The sequence below is a fragment of the Corvus moneduloides genome, chromosome 4 (assembly GCF_009650955.1).
Source record: "Corvus moneduloides isolate bCorMon1 chromosome 4, bCorMon1.pri, whole genome shotgun sequence".
NCBI classification, from domain to species: domain Eukaryota; kingdom Metazoa; phylum Chordata; class Aves; order Passeriformes; family Corvidae; genus Corvus; species Corvus moneduloides.
The window spans coordinates 25,487,663-25,506,617 of NC_045479.1; the positions used below are offsets into that span (position 1 = coordinate 25,487,663).

Here is an 18,955-nt window from a genome sequence, read left to right on the forward strand (position 1 = left end):
CTGTTTTGTGGTAATGACCCTGTAATCCTACATTAACCAAGCAGCTGTAGCTAGCAACACTAAAACATGAGACAGAGTCTGTGATCTGTTTCCCTTTATTTCAATATCAATTTGCCTCAATCACTCCCCAAGAACAAAGCCAGCTCCTTGTTTTTTAGCAAGTTCTTCCTTATTAGAACTGCAAGCGTTGTGTTCAGTATTTTGACCCTGCACCCAGTTTCTGGAAGGGGCCAGAATCAACCATTTGGTCCTGTAGGAATCAGAGTGGGCAGATGACCAGGAACCCTCCCACAGATGAATAGGAGAACTTTTTTTTTTTTTCCCCCCCCTAATCTAACGTGATCTTTCCCCAGTCTGAGGCTTAATCTTGTGTCATCAGAACTCCTCCATAGGTAGTCTGTTGTACGAAGGTGAAGCAGTTGAGGGCTTTAGAGTCTCTCCTGACACTCACTTCCAGTTTATTAGTGCAGGCTCCTCCTCAGAATAGAGCTGTGGATTTGGTGCCCTTGGGAGAAGAAGCCTTTCCCTGAGGAATCCTGTATTTTCAACCTGCTGGAGTAGGACCTGATCATCCTTTTAGCAGAAATTCCCTTCTAGAGCAAGAAGGATGCAACTTTCAGCTTGGAGGCACCTGTGACCATTGCCCAACCCAAAAGACCACCTCAACTGAGTATCAGCATCTTCCTGCCAGCACTCCTACGCAACGTGCTATGGCTCTGCGGTTTTTGGTGCGTACCACAGCATGGCTCCTGAGGTCGTGCATGGCTCATGGAGATTTTTGCTCTGCTCTGCTGTAAACCTCTACTAGAGGGGCTTTAACACAATGCTAGCACCCCTGCTAGGCTCAAGTAGTGCTGGCCTCTAGGATTGTGGCAGCAGGATCAGGCCTGCAAGCAAAGCCTCACTGTACAGGACCATTATGCCTCCAAGAGCTCTTGCTCCTGGTGGGGATATATGGGAGGGATGCAACCCTGTTGACAGCCCCTTATTCTAAACTAAGCTGATTATAGCAAAAGAAAGAAGGTGACCAAGTCTGATCCTTGACATTAACGCCATCACACACTTGGGAGGTGAGGGTGGGGGAAAAGGGAGAAGGGCGTGTCACAACCCTAGGAGATACAAAAGCACCCAAAGCCTTTCTACAGGTGTAGTTCAAACAGCCCCTGCAGCAGTCAGTAACATCCAGCTCAAAGCAATGAAGTTCTCAGGTCAGAGCTGACAAACTTCAGTAGTGGCTGGGCTCTACTTGTATGGCATCTTCCACGAGAGGATCTCAAAAAGCTTTGCAATTAGCGAGGAATTATGCTCTGCATACCCTTAGGCAGTGGGCAACAAGAATTCCTGATTTATGCAGACGGAGCAGACATCATTAGGCTGGTACCAGGGGATGTTCACTGCCCAGCATTGCTGGGCTCACCAGCAGAAGGCACTTGTGTAGTGAAGAGCCACGTGCCCTGGGGTCTCACAGCTCACCCTGGCACTGTCCACACCCCATCCCCTGGGCCCTGTCACAGAAGGGTTGGGCGGAAACCCTCGCCAGGGGCTTGATGTCTGACATGCCAGGGTTGTACCGGGAGTGCCATGGGACGGAGATACCACATCACCACCCCTGAGGGGTTAATAACCACTGAGAAGTTGTCTGCTGTCTTTAAGGCCCCGATGATCTTCCCAACGAACACATCTTGTACCTGAAAGAAAGAGATGGAGCTACCAGCATTTCCACATCTTGGGGTCCAGCTGTGGTCACTGACATGGCATAGCAGGACAGGGCACAGCAGTGAGCAACAGGAGAGAGACCCAGTGGGCAGCTGCCCCTTCATCCCAGAGACATGGAGTGAGAGTACTCCCTCTCACTCCCCCCAAAATGCGTGGAGATCTGGGAAGAGGGGGATCCATGTGCCATGGGACTCACCTCATACACAGCATCCTCAGGGAAGTGGAGCTTGGCCAGGCTGGTGGTGTAGTGGAAGGGCATATCCGTCCTCCGGCTGAAGAACACAAGGGCGCTGGCAGCCTGGGACAGCGGGCGCAGAAACACCTCGATGTGGGATTTCTCCTGGGGTGGGGATAGGTGGGTGAGGCAGAGTTGCTAGGACCAGTGTAACTTCTGACTCTGCACTGTGGAGCTGCTACACCAGCAGGCCCACAACTCCCACAGCTCTCCTGCTCTTGTTTCTCTGCATCGCTGCACTCTCCCTCCTTATTTTGATACTCTGTGCTACTTCTGTCTGCTCTCCCAAATGCATCTGCTTTCCCCCTAACCTTGACAATCCTGCGCCCCTGGATTCCCAGGGGGTCCTGGTTGATCTGGATCATCAGGCGGTTCTGCAGGATCTCCTTGGCACTGGGGGAGATGGTGCGGAGATCCGTGGACATGAGGAGCGGAGCTGCCATCACTGTCCACAAGGCCATTTGGGAGCGTGACTGCTCGTAGCTAAGGCCAAAGTTTCCAATGATGAGCTGGAAGGGAGACGGTGAAAAAATGGAAGAGGCAGAAGAAAGTTAGAAACTTGTCTGCTTGTCATCGCTGATGCTGCTTCCTGAAGGGACCCACAAGGGAAACCTCACACTTTTGCTTCCCCTTAAGCAGTCCACCCCTGCCACCACAGCCACTGGGATATCTCATCCCTGCTGGCAACATACATTCAAATGCACTCATTAACATCCTTTGTTTCACCACTATTTGCCCTCAGGCTGTGCAGGGAAGGACAAGAACATCTGGAGAACTTGACAGGTAAATTCAGGTGGTGAAGGGTTCTTTGCAACCACAGGGTTTTCCCACAGCTTGGCAAGGGCAACACCAGCTTTGCCTCTGCAGCAACAGGGCTCCTGCTCCTGGAGCTCTTCCCTTGCCCTACCCCTAGAAGGGGATCCCTGGAGTTCCTCATCCCCAGACAGGGTCAAAGCACCCACCACCTGGCCGCACCATGTCTGGGTCGTTCCAGTGACCGGGGCCAGCTGCCGGTTGCAGCACGTCCTGGTTTGCGAAGAACCAGTCCACAATGGAAAGTACACTGTCCCAGGAATCCTGGATGTCGTCATAGTTACGCCACAGGTTGCAGATCTCTGCCAGGATAGTGTAGTTCACCTGATGAGGAAAACAGGGTCAGGCAGGAGGGAAAAAAGAGCTGCTCTGCAAGGTGGGGGAGCAGGGGCAGCACTGTTAATTGTTGAGGGCTGCACTGTCCAGAAAGTGTGTGAAAGGCAGAGGAATCTGGAGAAGGGCAAGGAGGGAAGGGTAAGGAGGCAAAACAGAGTCATATCCCACAATGTCTGGGCATATGCCAGTACGATAGGATGTCTGGCAAAACAACCACAGAGGCCATGAGGAAATATGATAAGCTATCAGCTACAACAATGAGGGCAGCTCAGGATTGACTCAAAAAGTGAAAGAGGAAATATGTGAGTACAACCAATTCTCAAGAAATATATACTAGGAGGATTATCCTATTTCAAGCACTGAAACCAGACAGGATTGTTTCATAAGAAGACTGTCAGGACCAAGCCCATACCATATGAGTAGGGTGAAGAGGGTACACCCCAGAGCCTTCTTCCCACAAATTCCCATCACCTAGCCATATTGGGACCCCCAAGTGTCCCCAGATGCCTGCCGGGAAGACCACATTCCCTTTGGGGACCTGCAGCACCATCCAGGGGTGGAGAAATAAGCAGGGTGTAACACCCTGCTCCTGGAGCTTCAGCCAGAGCTCGTCCAGGCCACAGGGGACATGGGAACCTGCCAACGGATGGGAAAACCCTCACCTTGGGGGGAAGACCCCCCTGATACGCTGGCCAGCTGCAGGAGTAGACGATGGGGCGGCCTGTGGCGTTCAAGGCCCTCGCCATTTCTGGGTATCCTTAGGGAAAGAAGATGACAGCCAGTGAAGGGGGTGGCTGGCTGCAGCCCATGTCCCAGTTGCAGCCTTTGTCCCAGCCCACCCAGCAAGAGGTCTCCCAGGCCAGCCTGGCTTCCTGCCTTATACCACCTCCAGGGCACACAAACTGTTGCCTCTTTTCCCAAGAGTTGCAAGAGGAGACACAAGGGAGGAACTGGCTATACAAGTGTTTCTGCAGAGGGTCAGCAGCCCCAACCAAAGTAGCAGGGGGAGGAACACCACAGGCTGGTGAACTCTTTACCTTTTGCCTGCTCCTCTGCAGACGAGTAGCACCCATCCAGCTTCAGCATGTCCACACCCCACGCTGCAAAGGTCTGGGCATCCTGCTGCACGTGTTCCAGCATAGTGCCTGGGTAGCCCCCACAGGTGAAGACGCCCAGGTCACCGTAAATGCCCAGCTTCAGGCCCCTGGAATGGACCTGTGAGGAGAAGAGAGCTGCAAGGAGCAAACAAAGGGATCCAAGATGTCTCCCAGGTACCAGGGTCCTCCATTCCTTCCCAGTTCTCCCACCATGGTGGCATGGGGCCACAGAGATCCCCAACGGCCCCCAGCAGGCACTCACGTAGTCAGCCAGAGCCTTAATTCCACTGGGAAATCTCTTGGGGTCGGGAACCAGCTGTCCTGCCGCGTCCCTCTGCTTGGCAGACCAGCAGTCGTCAATGTTGATGTACTCATAGCCCAGCTCCCTCCAGCCATCCTCTGCCAGCCGGTCTGCCATATCGAAGAAGAGCTGCTCACTGTGGATGGAGGGGACATGGCAGGCTGAGACCCTGCGACCCTTGCACCTCACCAGGTCAGGCAGGCAGAGGGATTTTCGGGTTAACTGGGGGCGCTGGAGGGCTGGTCTGAGCCTTAGGAGGGTCTCCAGGGCTCCCATGTAAACCCTGTCCGTGTTTATTGACCTCACTGAGGGGGAAGCGTTTCCCCGACTGCCTGCAAAGCCTGGCCACATCCTTCAGCTCTGGGGACTCTCCAGCCCAGCACCGGGGCATCTGAGCCGCCCGCCTCCCAGGCACCAACCACCCCGGGGTCCCAGGGACGCAGAAGGTGCCAGAGCCATCCCGGGCCTGAAGTTCGACCCGACCAAGCCCCACCCGCTGACCTGATGCAGTTGAGGGGATCTGCCTGGCAGTCCACGTTGCAGCGGAACCTCTCCCAGGACATCCAGCCCATGGGGGGAGTGCGCGCCAGCCCGTTCTCCAGGGCCACGGAGGGCAGCGCCAGGGCCAGGGCCAGGGCCAGCCCGCTCAGTACCACCGCCTCCATCGCTGTCGCCGGGGCACTGCACGCCTCTCCCGGCCCCGGCCCGGCCCCGCTCACATGATGCCGCCCGCATCACCTGACCGACCGACCGACCGCCCACGCCTCCTTCCCGCCCGCCCGTGGCCGCCGTGCCCCGCTGGTGTCGCACCCCACAGCCGTGCCCCCCCATTAATATCGCCCCCCCGCCCAGCTGCACCCTATTAGTATCGCACCCCGTCCGTGCTGCACCCCACTGCAGCTGCGCCCCCCTGCTGGCACCCTGTCACCGCCGCCCCCCGTGCCTGCTGCACCCCAACAGTGACTCTGGGAGGGGAGGGTTTAGGTCCCCCCACAGGTGACGACCCCGCGGAGGTGTCGGGCAGAGCGAAAGGCTGGGGGAGGACACAACTCCGGTCTGGCTGAGGTGCCCCGGCCCCCCCGCTTCCCCGCGCCCGCCGGCGGGGCGGTGCTGCCGGCGCGGCGGGACGGCCCCGGCGGCCGCAGGAGCCCTCCCCCGCCCGGCCGCGGCAGGGCCGGGCTGCCCCGCACCGCTGAGTAGGAGCGGCCGGAGGTGAGCCGGGCCGGGCCGGGGCCGGGGTCGGGGTCCCGCCGTCGGTGGGGAGGCGCTGGGCAAGGGCCAGGTGGCCCCGGGGCCGGGCCGGGCCGGGGCAGGGCGGCGGCGGGGCGGGAGCGGGCGCGGGGCCGCGGGGGTTGCAGGCACAGGACGAACACACACACGGAGGGGCACACACACAGACAAAGACTTGCAGCCCCATTTGCACAGGCGTGCGCCCGCACACAAAGAGACAGAGCACTGCACACGTGGGACCCCCACAGCCCCTCGCGTCAGGGCGGCCTGGGCCGCCCCGGCTGTCCGCAGCCTGAGTGTGCCAGGCTGGAGGCTCTCCAGGGCAGAGCACCCCCAGGGAACAGCCTTTCCATGTGTCTGATCGGGGTCTTGTGCGTTTTTCAACTGGGGTCCGTGCCCCCATGTCCTCAGCCGTGCCCCACAAGCCCTGATGATAGAGAAGGGCTTCGGGAGGGATACTCGATGTTGCTCAGCAATGGGGAGCTCCTAGCACCCAAATCTGCCCGGAGAGTGGTGGCTGTGGTTTGTTTTCTGCATATTTCTAAGTGTAGAGTTTTAGCGGTTGGAAATCCTTTTGCAATTGAACAATCCACAAAGGCTGTGCTGGCTCTGTCGTTCAAGGCTCTGTCCTCCGCGACTTGCCAAGTCGCCTGCCACAGGGCCTCCACAAACGGGGCCGTGACAGCTTCTACAAAACATTTCTTTTCTTCTTTTAAGAAACCCAAAACAAACCCAGGAGCCAGAAAACAAACCCACAGGAGCACTGAGCTGGGATGGGGCTCAGGCTTTGAAGCCAGTGCATGTTCCCCCAGTTTTGCCATCCCGGTTTCCAGTGCAACTTGGCTGCAGTGAGGACCCTGGCTTTCTGGGGTGGGAGTGACACAGCTCTTAGCTCTGTCAGTCCCAAACTGTTCTGGTTCATAACTCCATTTCTGGCACCTTTTTCTCTAACAAAGGATGGGGCTCATCATGCTGAAGCTTCGGAGACCCTTGGCAAGGGAGCAGCCTGGCCAAGAAAGACAGCAAGGGTTTGCAGTCTGACCTGCATAGCTGGTATGGCACCTTGCACCCCACTGCTGGTGAACCTGCTGGAGCTGGGAGTTCTGCTGCCCGGAGGGCTGGTGGGGGTGGGTGGTCCTGCATGGAGACAGGGAGTAGGGAAACGGTGCAGAAATCTAAGTTCCAGAGCCCTGGGGTCTGAAACAATCTCCTTATCCTGCCCTCTAATAGAGAGCAAAATTAATGCCTCACAGGCAGACAGGCAAATTTCTTTGATGCGCCCCATATAAAACCAGCAAAGTAGGTCACTTGTGGAATAAGAAATGAAACAGCGGTGTTGGCGTTCCCAGAGAAGGCAGGTGTCTGGATGGTGATGCTCTGGTAGTGACCTCCTCTTTGCAGCAGCGAGGAACCAGCCTGCCCTTTGTAGGGGTAACTGCTGGGTTAGATGCTGCTGGAGTTGGGGCTGCTTTTCCTTGGGGACAGGATCAGGCCTCTTCTGGTGGGGCCAGTGATATGCTCCTCACACCAAGACAACCTCTTCCCCCTGTCTTCCTCTGCCTCCTAGGTGGGGCGATGAAGCTGAATGAGCGGAGTGTGGCCCACTATGCCACCTGTGACTCGCCCGCTGACCATGCCGGCTTCCTGCGCAAGCGGGTGGAGCGGCACCACCACCATGCCCACCACCATGGCGCCTCCTACCAGCGCCGCTGGTTCGTCCTCAAGGGCAACCTCCTCTTCTACTTTGAGGAGCGGGAGAGCCGGGAGCCCGTGGGGCTGGTGGTCCTGGAGGGCTGCACCGTGGAGCTGTGCGAGGCTGCTGAAGAGTTCGCCTTTGCCATCCGCTTTGATGACGCTGGTGCCAGGGCTTATGTGCTGGTGGCTGACGGGCAGGCTGCCATGGAGGCCTGGGTGAAGGCACTCTCACGGGCCAGCTTCGACTACATGCGGCTGGTGGTAAGGGAGCTGGAGAAGCAGCTGGAGGAGGCCTGCAAGAGCTTGGCCGCTTGCCGTAAGTCTCCACGGAGGTCCTCCTCCTCTGGCAGGAAGAGGCATCTCTCCAACCCTGCCTTGCTGCCTCTCCAGGAGAAGCCCACCACCCTGGAGAATGGTTACTCCACATGGGGTAGTGGTGGTTGTGTCGCCGGTGGGGCCACCTGCACTGACTATGATGGGGGGCAAACTAAGCCCCCGCCCCTGCCTCCACGCCGGCGCTCGGGCGCCAGCAGCACCACAGGATCCCCAGCACCTAGCCTCTCACCCACCATGCTGGAGAGCCCAGTGTCACCAGAAACGATCTGCTTCTCCAAGCTGCACAACTGGTACGGGCAGGAGATCGCGGTGCTGAGACGGGAGTGGCAGGAGAGGCAGAAGAGGGGACACCCGTGACTGGGGGCGCAGGACGCAAGTCACTGCCAGCTGATGCCCGGCAGCCTGTCCCACGTACAGGAAGAGTGAAGGGAGGGACTCTGCTTGCCCCCTGCCCTCACAAGTGGCTGAGTGTGCGGTGTGTGTATGCTTCACTTGGGAGGGACTCAAATCTCCCTTAAACCTCACATTTCATTTCCATGAGGCTTTATACAGACAGAGTGTGTAACACCAGGGGAGCCACCTTTATTTAAACTCTCTCTGGTGGAGATAGGAGCTGCCCAAATCAGCACATATGCAATGAACCTCAGCCAATGGGCTGGGCCGCTTGCTGTCCTGACGTGGTGGATGCTCTGGGTGTTTCATCCCCTACCTCTCCTTCACCACTTCTTCTTTTGTTTTGTTTCTCAGTGTGGAAGTTTGCTTTTGGTCAGTGCTTATTACTGTCCGTGGTCTTGTGCCAAAGTCCTTCTGCCTTTGTTCTTTTGCAGCAGATAAGGCTGGGCTCTTATGAAGTGCCTCCGACAGGCCACTGGCCCCGGCACGTGCCTCCAGCCTTGTGCCTCTCTCACTACAGGACGTGTGAGCCACTGCAGCTGTTGCTGGCCCAGCAGCTGGGGCTCTTGCATTGTTTTTGTACTTTCATCTGCACTAACACTTCTCCCAGCTAAATTCTTCAGGATGTGGGTATCATGGTCTTGCAGCTGTCTCTTTGGGTGCTCATACTCAACAGCAAGCCTGAAATGGAGACACAGAGCTTGGACTGAAGCCACAGTGAGGACACCAGGAGCTCCCCAGGGCTGATCTGGACTCTGTCAAGCGGTAACCAAGCCTGTTAATATCTCTGGTTCAAGGTTTCCCTGTTCCAAAACAGGGATGCTAAAGCCTCTTTGCCTGGCCAGGAGTAAATTTCTCAGCCTTTGCTCAGACCACAGCCCCTGCAAAGTGCCATATAGGGCTCCATCAGCTCGTCGGGCTGCTTGCCCAAGAGGGCGTGCAGAGGCACACTCCTGCACAGCCTCTCTTAGTGTTGTGGCTCTGCCCAGCTCCTGGCAGCGCTGCACAGTTGGAGGAGAGGCTTTGCAGGAGAGGGAGGAAGAGAGGGCTGGTCTCAGGAGGAAAAGTAAAGGAGTGGGAGTGAGTTACGGGTGTTGGCAGTGTCTGGGCTTGCCTCTCCAGCGTCAAAGCCATACTGCTGTCTTCTACCAAGCCTGCACCTGGCCTGCCAGCACCTCCCTCTGATTTCATGTCAGCATTGCTTGGCTGATCTCTGCAGCACATCCTATCCTCCCAGCGGGCTGGGAGGGCTGCAGGGAGGCATGCCTGTCGCCTCACTATGGAAACAGACTTGTCCATCAGTAGGTCAGAAACCTTGGCCACAAGGCACACAATACAAGTAGGTGGGTGCCTAGTCCAGGGACTAAAACACCCTTGGGATGGGGTTTAAAAATCTCCCTTATCTAGTTGCATGCTTCCCATCTAAAAGTGTTCCCATCTAAACCTGTTTTTATTGTCTTTTTTATTAAAGAGCTTTGCTAGGAAAGCAAAAGCCCATTTCAGGTCATGACTGACTGGAACCTTTCTGGACTTAAAACACATTCGACTTCCTACTTTGCAATAGCCAGTAGAGATAGCCAATGCAGAAATCAAATTAATTCTATTAACTCTTGGTGCCTTTTAAAATAAGTCTCTGGTAGTTTTGGATGATGAGCTTCCAGCCTCCTGCCTAATTATGGCTTGATGGTATATGAGAGGAAATCACATCTTAAGTTAGATCTTACAAACGACTTTGGGCAGTGAAAGTGTAACCTTCACTTGTGAGTAATGCAATCCAGTCCTCTCCAGTTTGTGGCTGTATTACTTCACAGTAAGGGTCTTCAAGTTTGGGAGGATTATTTTTGTTCTGCTTTTGTGAAAACAGTTCAGAAAAATCAGGAGCAGGTGGCCGTGGGGCAAGGCCCTGGCTTCATCAGCAGCTCAGCTGGTTGGACGTAGGGGCCATTTCCTGCCTCCCTACCTTGCTGCTTGAAGAGTTCAGTGCTGCAGCATTCCTGGCTGCAAATGTGTCCCCTTTCCCATGCCAGGACAGCAGTATCAGGATTGCACTACCTGGTGCCTCCTTGCTCTGAGCATGGGTATTTTGGGACCAAGGTCAAATTTGTCAAGCATTTTCCTGTGGTTATTTTTTTTTTTTTTATGTAATACAGAGAGACTATTCCTGATGTCTCAGATTAACATAAGGCAGTCTGACAGTAAAGACTGAACTTCCAAAACAAATCAAAATGTAGTGGCAGTTCCTACACGAGACACAAGAACTGGGAGTGACTTGAAAGGAAAAATAAATTAACAAAGCCAGTTCTGTCAGAACTGGAACTGAGACAGTATTATTCATTTAAGGACAGTTTCACTTTTAAGAAGCTTAGTTTGTTTTAATAAGCCAGGATTGTGCTCGTAACACTACTAAAGAGCTTATATTTAATGCTTTAATCTGTCCCATTCAAATGGCACAATTTCCACACTACCTACCTTTGCGTTAGCACATATCCCAACTAAATCCCAAATCCTGCAAATGAGGCGCTGCGCTCTGCTTTCCCTCTGATTGCATTTGGAGTAATTTTGTGTCCTATTTTGCAGCGCTGACAAGAAAATGGCTGAATCCTGATCCAGTTTGTCCTTGGCCCAGCCATCCTTGCCTGGGCCTTTGCTAGGTCTCCAAAGCACTGCATGACTTTGGATGCACTTGATCAGGGTTTCCTCGCCATCCTGCTGTCATAGCAGGGTTGGCCCTTTTCTGAGTGAAAAGGGCCATAATTGCAGCCATGCCCAAATTTGTATGGGAGTTTTTTAATGACCACTGGCACTTGCTTCATTAGGCAAGAAGCACCTGAGTGCTCCACTGCCACCTCGGACACGGAGGCTATCAAGCCAGCCCAGCTGATTGGTTGTGCTGGCAGTGCCTTTGAAGCAGCTCCCAGGCAGGAGGTCAGGATTTCAGCTTCCTGAGGTTGAACATTCAGCTGGCTAATGGAGCAGGCAAGCTGTCTGTCTTTCTGCAGGCAGAGATTGTTACAGGAAAGGCAGAGTTTTCACTGCACATTGTCCCCGACAGCAAAATAAGACTGATTGTCACCCCAGGGTTTTTCTTCAGTCATTCAGGTTTGGACTGTTTCACCTCCTGCCTCCACTTTCCCTTTTTATTTTTAAAAATAGAGAATGTCTGAGCAGCACAAAACAGGTTCCTTGGCAAAATGGAAGCTGAACACTGAAGTCGAATGGGTACTTTTCTTGAAGTACTGAAGTAAGATCCTTTTCTTTAGTGCACAAGCAATGAGAGAAAAGTGCTAAAATTTAAAAGAAATTGAAAGAGGAATGGCAATTCTGACATGGCCTGTGTAAGCTATGCCAAGAAGGGCTCCCAATCCCGCTAAAATAGTTGATTAGATCCTTACATTTTTCTGAGGCTGGCATTTCAGATTTGAGCCTGTGATATATTATTTCTGCACATCTTTTCTTTGTAAAACTGTGGTGTTTTCCACTGAGTCCAGGTGAAGAGTAACCTGAAGGTTTTACCCGTGGCCACTCTTAGCCACGTGGTGGGCAATGATGACCAAGACCAGACATTCTGTGTTACAGTAGCTACTGCACTAATAGTGCCTGGGGGAACGACCCCTCAATCTCACCTCTCGGGTGCCTGTGCAGAGAAGCTGAAAAACCCCCACTGAAATGCACGGGGGCATCTTTCACCGGCACCAAACTTGTCTTCTCTCCGCACAATTACCTGGAAAACACTACGAGCAACTCCTGCCTTTCCAAGTGCTTCTATTTTACGTAGGACGTGTTCCTCTTTTTAAGAGGCGGTTTTGCATGCGCCTGTGTTTTTACACGCGGAACTTGTACTATACATTGCATTACATTGTTTAGTTTGTTTTACACGCGGAACTTGTACTACGCATCTCATTACATTGTTTAGAGTTTGTATTTTATGCCGTGAAGCCGAATAAACCGGTTTGATTTGTAGCCCGTGCGCTGCCAATGGAGCCGTGACGCCCCCGGGCGTGTGTGCAGGCCTGGCCGTTCCCGCCCGGCCCGGTTTTCCCCTTACCGGGAGGCGGCGGGAGCCCGCCAGGGCCCTCTTTTCCCGCGGGGCGCCGAGAAACGCCCCCACACCGGCGGGGATAAAGGCGGGGGGCGGGCAGGTCTCGCTCCGCGCATGCGCAGCGCCGATCTCACCGCCTCCCCACAAGCCTCGCGAGATCCCAGGTGACGCCTGGGCTCGGCCGTGGCTCGGGGCGGGCGGGACGATGGCAGCGGCAGCCGGGCGGCTCCTGGCGGCGACCGTGGCTCGCTCGGGCCGTGCGGGCTGGGGCGAGCCGTGCCGGGCCTCGGTCGTGCCGCTGGTGCCCTCCCGGGGCGCCATCGTCACCCGCAGCGGCGCCATTTTGCCCAAGCCAGTTAAGGTGAGTGAGGGGCGAGCGGGCGGAGGCGGCAGCCACGGGCGGCGGCGGTGGCCAATCGGTGCGGGTGCAGCCGCTGTGGGCGGGGCGGCGGGGTGAGTGACAGCGGCTGGGCCAATGAGCGGGGCGGCTGTGGGCGGGGGCGCAGGAGGGAGACGGGAGTAGCCCCGCGTCCCCCCGAGCGGGCGGGGCTGACCCGGCCGTGTCCCCCGAGTCCCCCCGAGCAGGGCAGCGCTGCGGCCTAGGGGGGAGAGCAACACCCGCCTACGCACTGCCCTTTGGCACCCGCGGCCGCCCCCCTTCCTGAGCTACGGGTGTTCCCTGCTCCGGGCTCCCCGCTCGCTGGTGCGGGAGTGTTTATAATACACCAAGGCTACAAAAAAGCGCGATGCGGTGACCGGGGCTTGGCACTAGGGACGCAAAGTGTTCTTCCCGCCGCTTCCCGGGCCCTCCGCGCGCCTGGGGAGCCGGGAGTGCGCCGGTTCAGCCAAAGTGCGGCTTGCTTGCATGTAAAGATCCACCTTTTGCAATCGACTCCTTGCAGACGCCCTTCGGCCTCCTCAGAGTGTTCAGCGTCGTGATCCCTTTCCTGTATGTTGGTACTCAGATCAGTAAGAACTTTGCAGCCTTACTTGAAGAACATGATATCTTTGTCCCAGAGGATGACGATGACGATGATTAAAAGGTATGTCATAAACTGCACCAGCAGTCTAATTATTTGTGCTTCCCGTTTGGCTTGGGGCAGGGAGGAGAATCTCAGACAAGGAAATACAGCCAGCAACAGCTTAAAAGACGCACTTGCAGTTAACATGGACACAGATTTGCCTTTGGCTATGAACTTTTTTGTTTTATACCAGAGTAGGCCAGACTGGTATCTGTGCAATCTCTACACCATGCATTTCTTAGAGATTGGAAATGGTGTTTTAGATCGTCAGCTGAATCAAAAATAAACTGTAGTCAGTGAGGGTCTGTACCGCAGACAACAGAGATACTTCAGTGTTACTACATCACATATCCAAAGGAGGACAACAGCGCTGGTGAAGGGTCTGAAGCACGTCTTATGAGCAATGTTGGAGGGAGCTGAGGATGTTTAGCCTGGTGAAAAGAAGGCTCAGGGGAGAACTTATCACTCTCTACAACTACCTGAAAGGAGGCTCTAGCCAGGTAGGGTTCAGTCTCTTTTCCCAAGTAACAAACAATAGAACAAGAGGAAATAGCCTCAGGTCGTGCTAGTGAAGGTTTAGATTGGATACTAGGAAATATTTCTTCATGGAAAGGGTTGTCCAGCATTGGAACAGGCTGCCCAGGGGAGTGGTGGAGTCACCTGCCCTGGAGGTATTTAAACGAGATGTAGATGAGGCACGTAAGGACATGGTTTAACAGTGGACTTGGCAGCACTGGATTAACAGTTGGGACTCAATGAACTTGAAGGTCTTTTCCAACCCAAATGATTCTGTGATTTTGTTCTACTTGTTTACCTGTTTAAAAGTCTTCTCCTAATTCACAGAATGACTCTTTTAAAACAGAATCACTTATTGTCTGAAATTCTGATCTAGGTGAAAAATTTTAAGAGAATTCCAAAACCTGTCAGAACAAACTGTCTGGTGGGTGTTACAGCACACACCTCTGGAGTAGTTGGACCATTCAGACTCACTGTAGAAAGGAAGAGTGGAAATAAGTTCACCTGTATCTGCACCTTTATATACAACACTTTCTACCATTTTATGTTATTCTGTTTGGCTTGCCCTTGCGTGAAGATTTGAGTTTGGGTGTATTTGATTCTTTATAGAACAAAGAAACTGTTTTAGAGAAGTTGTTGTAGTGTTGCTTTATAATCAGTTTGGTGGATGTATTCCAGTTGTAAGGGGGTTTTCCAGCATGCATTGTGCAGCTAACAACTAAGACTTAAAAGATTGCAAAGACTGCACTGGCCTGTTGGAAACTCCCTTTATGTAAACCTCATCTTGTGTAGTTTTGGGAGGAGGATACAGACTGCAGCTCAGTAGTGTATCTGAAGAGTAACAGCTTGCTTTTCTATTTTCAGCACTGGAACAGAAGAACAGAAGGGAAAAGGCCATTGACAAAACAATAGTTCTAACATCTGTCACCTGTGTTTTGTCCTTCCTAAACGGGACAGGGGGCTTTGTATCCCCTTTTGCCAGTGAGTGTCCTGCATCTCTGTACGATGGAAATCTGTAGATCAGGGTTGAAGGAAGTGCTTGATAGGCCCTGCATCCTTGCGCACACACACTCACCTCATCAAGGACTGCTTGGGATGCCTTTAATTAGCAACATGGGAAACACTTAATTAAAGATCAAGAGATTGACATGTACAACTTTGGTCTTCTGTTTTTATACATTATTTGTCTGTGTCCTACCATTTCTGTCTTAACCTTTCTACATCTGTATATCTGTTTCAGTAGGGAGGCTCTTCTCATACTTATTTTTTGAGTCCTTTCAGTAACTCAGTACTGATCTATAGGACATGGGGAATCCTAGGGGAGGCAGCAGCCCCACAACACAGCCCCATAAAAGAATGGAGTGCACATTGACAAGGGCACTGTGGTTCAACAACCTAGCAGCTGTATCTGATAGGGGCTGCATCATTAACTTCACCTCACTGAAGATTAAATACAGTATTATCATCACAGAGTTAAAACTTTGAGTGGCTTTGGCAAAAGTTGAGATCACAAGTGGCAAATGAACACTGGCTCCAGGTATCTATTATTTCCTAGGTAGTTCAGTACTTCCTTCTGAAAGAGCCCTAACATACTTGTTTTCTTAACGGTTTATGAACTTCAACGCCTCTTTTCATAGAAGTGTTTACTATTGCATTTAAATCCTTGTATAATAGAAGGTCTTCTCTGCTGCTATGGCACAGGAAGAGTATCTTTGGTTGCATCAGACCAGCTGTTTTCTCAAACTGAAACCTTGAGAGGTCGGTCAGTTATTTATTTTTCTTAAGCCAGCATTGCCCCAGTGTCTCATGTTTTCTGGTCACTAGATCTGGCCTCTTCTCTTGACTGCCCACTTTTTCCCTTCCTTACTGGTGTTGCTGTTGAAAAGTTACTTTTAATGTTGCACACATTAGGCAGGGTGTATAGTTCCAACAGCCACATTTGCTCCCTTATTCTTTGGCACAGCTTTTAATGTTAGCTCAGTAACTCTCAGCATGGCTACAGATTAAAAAGGGAGCCTGTAATCTGAGGAAACCCAAGAGCTGTAGCTGAAGGCAGCTGTCAGGTTCTTGAGTCACTTGGTATCTGACTTGCCCCCTTCGTCCCCAAAGCCACTTGAGAAGTGGTTGTTCCAGTTCAGCTGCTCTTGAGAGCCAAACACGTACCTGCTGCTGTCTTACCTGCTGCCCAAATGCTTTTCACTGCTTTATCCCACAGTCTGTCCTGGGCCCCTCCTGACTGTGTCAACCCTGTCCTTAAAAACATGCCACCTCTGAAGGTACCTATGTACACATCCCTGAGGAGTGCTGTGTTACAGTCCTCATATTGGGAAGAAAGCTCCAGTATTTAGACTGGATAAAAATTTTATTTAGGCTGGATAAAAAGAAGTTAGAATGTACTACAAACACCCAGTGCTAGTCACATCTGGGGGAGCTCCAGCACCTAGTTACCCACTGAAAACCTGTTCTGACTGGTGAAAGAATAAATTTCCTTACCCTTCTCCAAACGGAGCTACTAATTCTTGATTCAGTGGAGGAGGTGATGGTGGGACACCATCTCCTGCTGAACTTCAGAAGCCCTTACAGACCCTTCCTATTCTAGAAAACAGTACAATCCCCCCTTTTTGCAGGTGATTTCATTTTACAGCAATGAACTCTGCTGATGTTTTAAAGCACAAGGCTTTATTTGCGTATTGGATTTTATATATTCTCTGTGAGGAACTAAGGAGACTAATGTCCAATAAAAAACACAAGGTCAACAAAGTCATAGCATGAAATTGCAAGACAGTGCATGAATACAGATGAACCTACAGATGAGCCTCAAGCACAAGAATATTTCTGCGACTACAGTGGCTTTTCTGAAGGCCTGCTCTTTTCCTCACAGAGCTAACATCTACAGATGTGGCTGTAGGCTAAGCACAAAGCCCCACAGCCAGGTTGTGCTGTGGTTATTCAGCAGACGCCCCAGGGCAAGTGATGGGACAAATGCCATCTCTGAAAATGCCCACTGGCAAAACTAGGAAATTACAGCTCTTCAAACAGATCATAATCACTTGCACATGCTCTGGATTCACCTACTCATTAGGCTCCTAAGATGCCAGAGAATCTCTTTGTATGGATTTTTTTTCTATTGTATAGAACTTTATTTGTAATATAAGGCAAGAAGACACAGAGTCGATTTCTCAGGGATTGTGGCCCGCATAGAATTTGGACAGAAAGTCTTTAGGTTGCGGGGGTTCCGTCTCGTGGAAGTACCTCATGACGTGAGTCCTCTGCTTCCAGACGTGAATGGTTTCTTGAAGCTCCATTTTGCCCTGCACACAGACAAGAATTTTAGACTAGTTCTCAAGTTAGAGCCCAAGTCCAACCACACAGCACTGTGAAAGTTATTTGAATGCACTTAGAAACACCTAAGTAAAAAAAATAGTTGCATCGACAGTTCTGTACTCCTACAGCCGGTATGCATCACCTACACTGTGACACAAATATACTGTTCCTGCCTTGGGACTTAAGTTGATGTCTCTGCACCAGAGCTTCCCAGCCCTGTGAAAACAGGCAAGAGACTCTGTCCCCTTCTTAAAGCCTGCTTTGTTTCTCTCATGACTAGCACCTCCCATAAAATTCTACACAACATTCCTAACTTTCAAGCACCTCTACTGAATTTGGGTGAACAGCAACATGTTCGCTGTAAAATCAACTGCTGCCAAGTGCTTTGCACCAGTATCACCACCACAGAGATATGCACCTTCTCCATGACGCCAATCTTTTGTAACGGTTTTGTAGGATGGTAGCACAGAGCAAAATGAGACTGCCTGGAATTGTCACCTCCCATACTATCTAGGATTCTGTTTCCAGAATTTTTCATCATATAAGGACAGAGTAATTGTCTCAAAATGCAAGAAACAAAACAGGTGAGCATGGCAATCCTTGGTTGGAAGCTTTCTAATGCATTGGAGCTGCAGAGGTCAGTTACTGTTGCTCAGACACATTTTGAAGCCTGGTGTGCTGATTATTGCTTTGAAGCAGACAGGTCTCTCAGGCCTGTAACACCAGGTTACAGATGTGTTACAGAGTTGGAGTGTTCTGCCACCCAAAACCAGTCTCCCACCAACTACTGATGCTGTACTACGTGTTTCAGAATCAGCGAAGAAAACCATTTTCCAATCCAAGGAAGTACTGTAGAAGGTAGAAAGTTCATTTTTAATAGTAAACCAGTAAGCAGCACCTAATTTTCCCTTTCTTTGACTGTTGTTGTTAAAAAAAGAAAAGCAAGGAAGCAACAAAAATAAACAACAAACTCAGTATTTTAACTGCCGCTTTGCTTGACATACACTTGCTGAATTCTAAAGCAGCCTCATCCCTTATCAACAGGTTTGCTGACACAGATAAACCAATCCAACTGCAAGAGACAACACTCCACAGACAGACTAGTACAAAGCTGTCCCTCTCCTCCATCACACCACCAATCACCCACATTCTTTGCAGCTTCCACAACTCAGGAATAGCTGTTTGTACCTTAATAACCAGCATGTCTATCACGCGTGGATCCGTAACGTGGGCATTCTTCATGAACATCTCCCGCACCTTGTTACGCCCCTGTTTCACCGTGATGTCCAGCTGGTACAGGTGCACTAAGAGAAACACAACATCTACTGCGATCATCCACGTCGCTCTGCACTTGTTCCACCGGCAACGTGCAACCTTCAAATCGCTACACGGGCACTCGTTCATGCGATGCCCGCCGGCTTCACACAATGTCATTAAGGCCGTTCCGACCTTGAGCCCGCGCGGCAGGCCCCGAGTCCCTCACCCACCCGTGTTGGGCACCTCGCGGTACCAGGCCCGATACAGCTCCCTGACTCGCCGCTTCGCCTCGCCCAGGTCCCGGCTGAAGATCGGCTTCACGGCGGCCGACACAACTCCCTTGCCCGCCACCGCCATCTTGCCGCCGCCGCCGCCACCTTCCCCCGCCGCCCGCGGGAACGCGCAAGGCACGGCGACTTCTCCTATTGGCTGGCTGAGCTGCCACTCCAGCCTTCCGGGGCGGCGACCTCCCATCCGATTGGTCAGAAGAAACGCCAATCATCGCTGATGGAAGGGGTGGAGTAGCCGGTGGGCGGGCCCGTGTTGGCCCCGCCTCCTGAGGACCTCGGGCGCGCACTGCCCCTCAGGGCGCGCACCGCCCCTCAGAGCCCGCACCGCCCCTCAGAGCCCGCACCGCCCGTAGGG

General features: G+C 52.6%; 4 protein-coding genes across 4 annotated transcripts; 2 read left to right on the forward strand and 2 right to left on the reverse strand.

Annotated features, from left to right (window-relative positions):
- Positions 1-77: 77 nt before the first annotated feature.
- On the reverse strand, positions 78-5,226 carry NAGA (alpha-N-acetylgalactosaminidase). Its single transcript, XM_032107601.1, has 8 exons — positions 5,000-5,226; positions 4,460-4,634; positions 4,138-4,315; positions 3,763-3,857; positions 2,927-3,088; positions 2,263-2,460; positions 1,913-2,056; positions 78-1,688 (listed from the first exon to the last, which is right to left on the reverse strand). The coding sequence occupies exons 1-8, from the start codon at positions 5,161-5,163 to the stop codon at positions 1,509-1,511; spliced, it is 1,296 nt and encodes a 431-aa protein (XP_031963492.1). The 5' UTR covers positions 5,164-5,226; the 3' UTR covers positions 78-1,508.
- Positions 5,227-5,623: 397 nt separating this feature from the next.
- On the forward strand, positions 5,624-12,112 carry PHETA2 (PH domain containing endocytic trafficking adaptor 2). Its single transcript, XM_032107603.1, has 3 exons — positions 5,624-5,710; positions 6,685-6,781; positions 7,296-12,112. The coding sequence occupies exon 3, from the start codon at positions 7,304-7,306 to the stop codon at positions 8,114-8,116; it is 813 nt and encodes a 270-aa protein (XP_031963494.1). The 5' UTR covers positions 5,624-5,710; positions 6,685-6,781; positions 7,296-7,303; the 3' UTR covers positions 8,117-12,112.
- A 217-nt stretch (positions 12,113-12,329) lies between these two features.
- Positions 12,330-14,882, forward strand: SMDT1 (single-pass membrane protein with aspartate rich tail 1). Its single transcript, XM_032107606.1, has 3 exons — positions 12,330-12,552; positions 13,094-13,234; positions 14,594-14,882. The coding sequence occupies exons 1-2, from the start codon at positions 12,397-12,399 to the stop codon at positions 13,229-13,231; spliced, it is 294 nt and encodes a 97-aa protein (XP_031963497.1). The 5' UTR covers positions 12,330-12,396; the 3' UTR covers positions 13,232-13,234; positions 14,594-14,882.
- Positions 14,883-16,386: 1,504 nt separating this feature from the next.
- NDUFA6 (NADH:ubiquinone oxidoreductase subunit A6) lies at positions 16,387-18,726 on the reverse strand. The gene is made up of 3 exons (XM_032107604.1): positions 18,541-18,726; positions 18,242-18,357; positions 16,387-17,040 (listed from the first exon to the last, which is right to left on the reverse strand). Exons 1-3 carry the CDS (start codon positions 18,665-18,667, stop codon positions 16,909-16,911), a joined length of 375 nt encoding a protein of 124 aa, XP_031963495.1. The 5' UTR covers positions 18,668-18,726; the 3' UTR covers positions 16,387-16,908.
- Between the last annotated feature and the right edge of the window lie 229 nt (positions 18,727-18,955).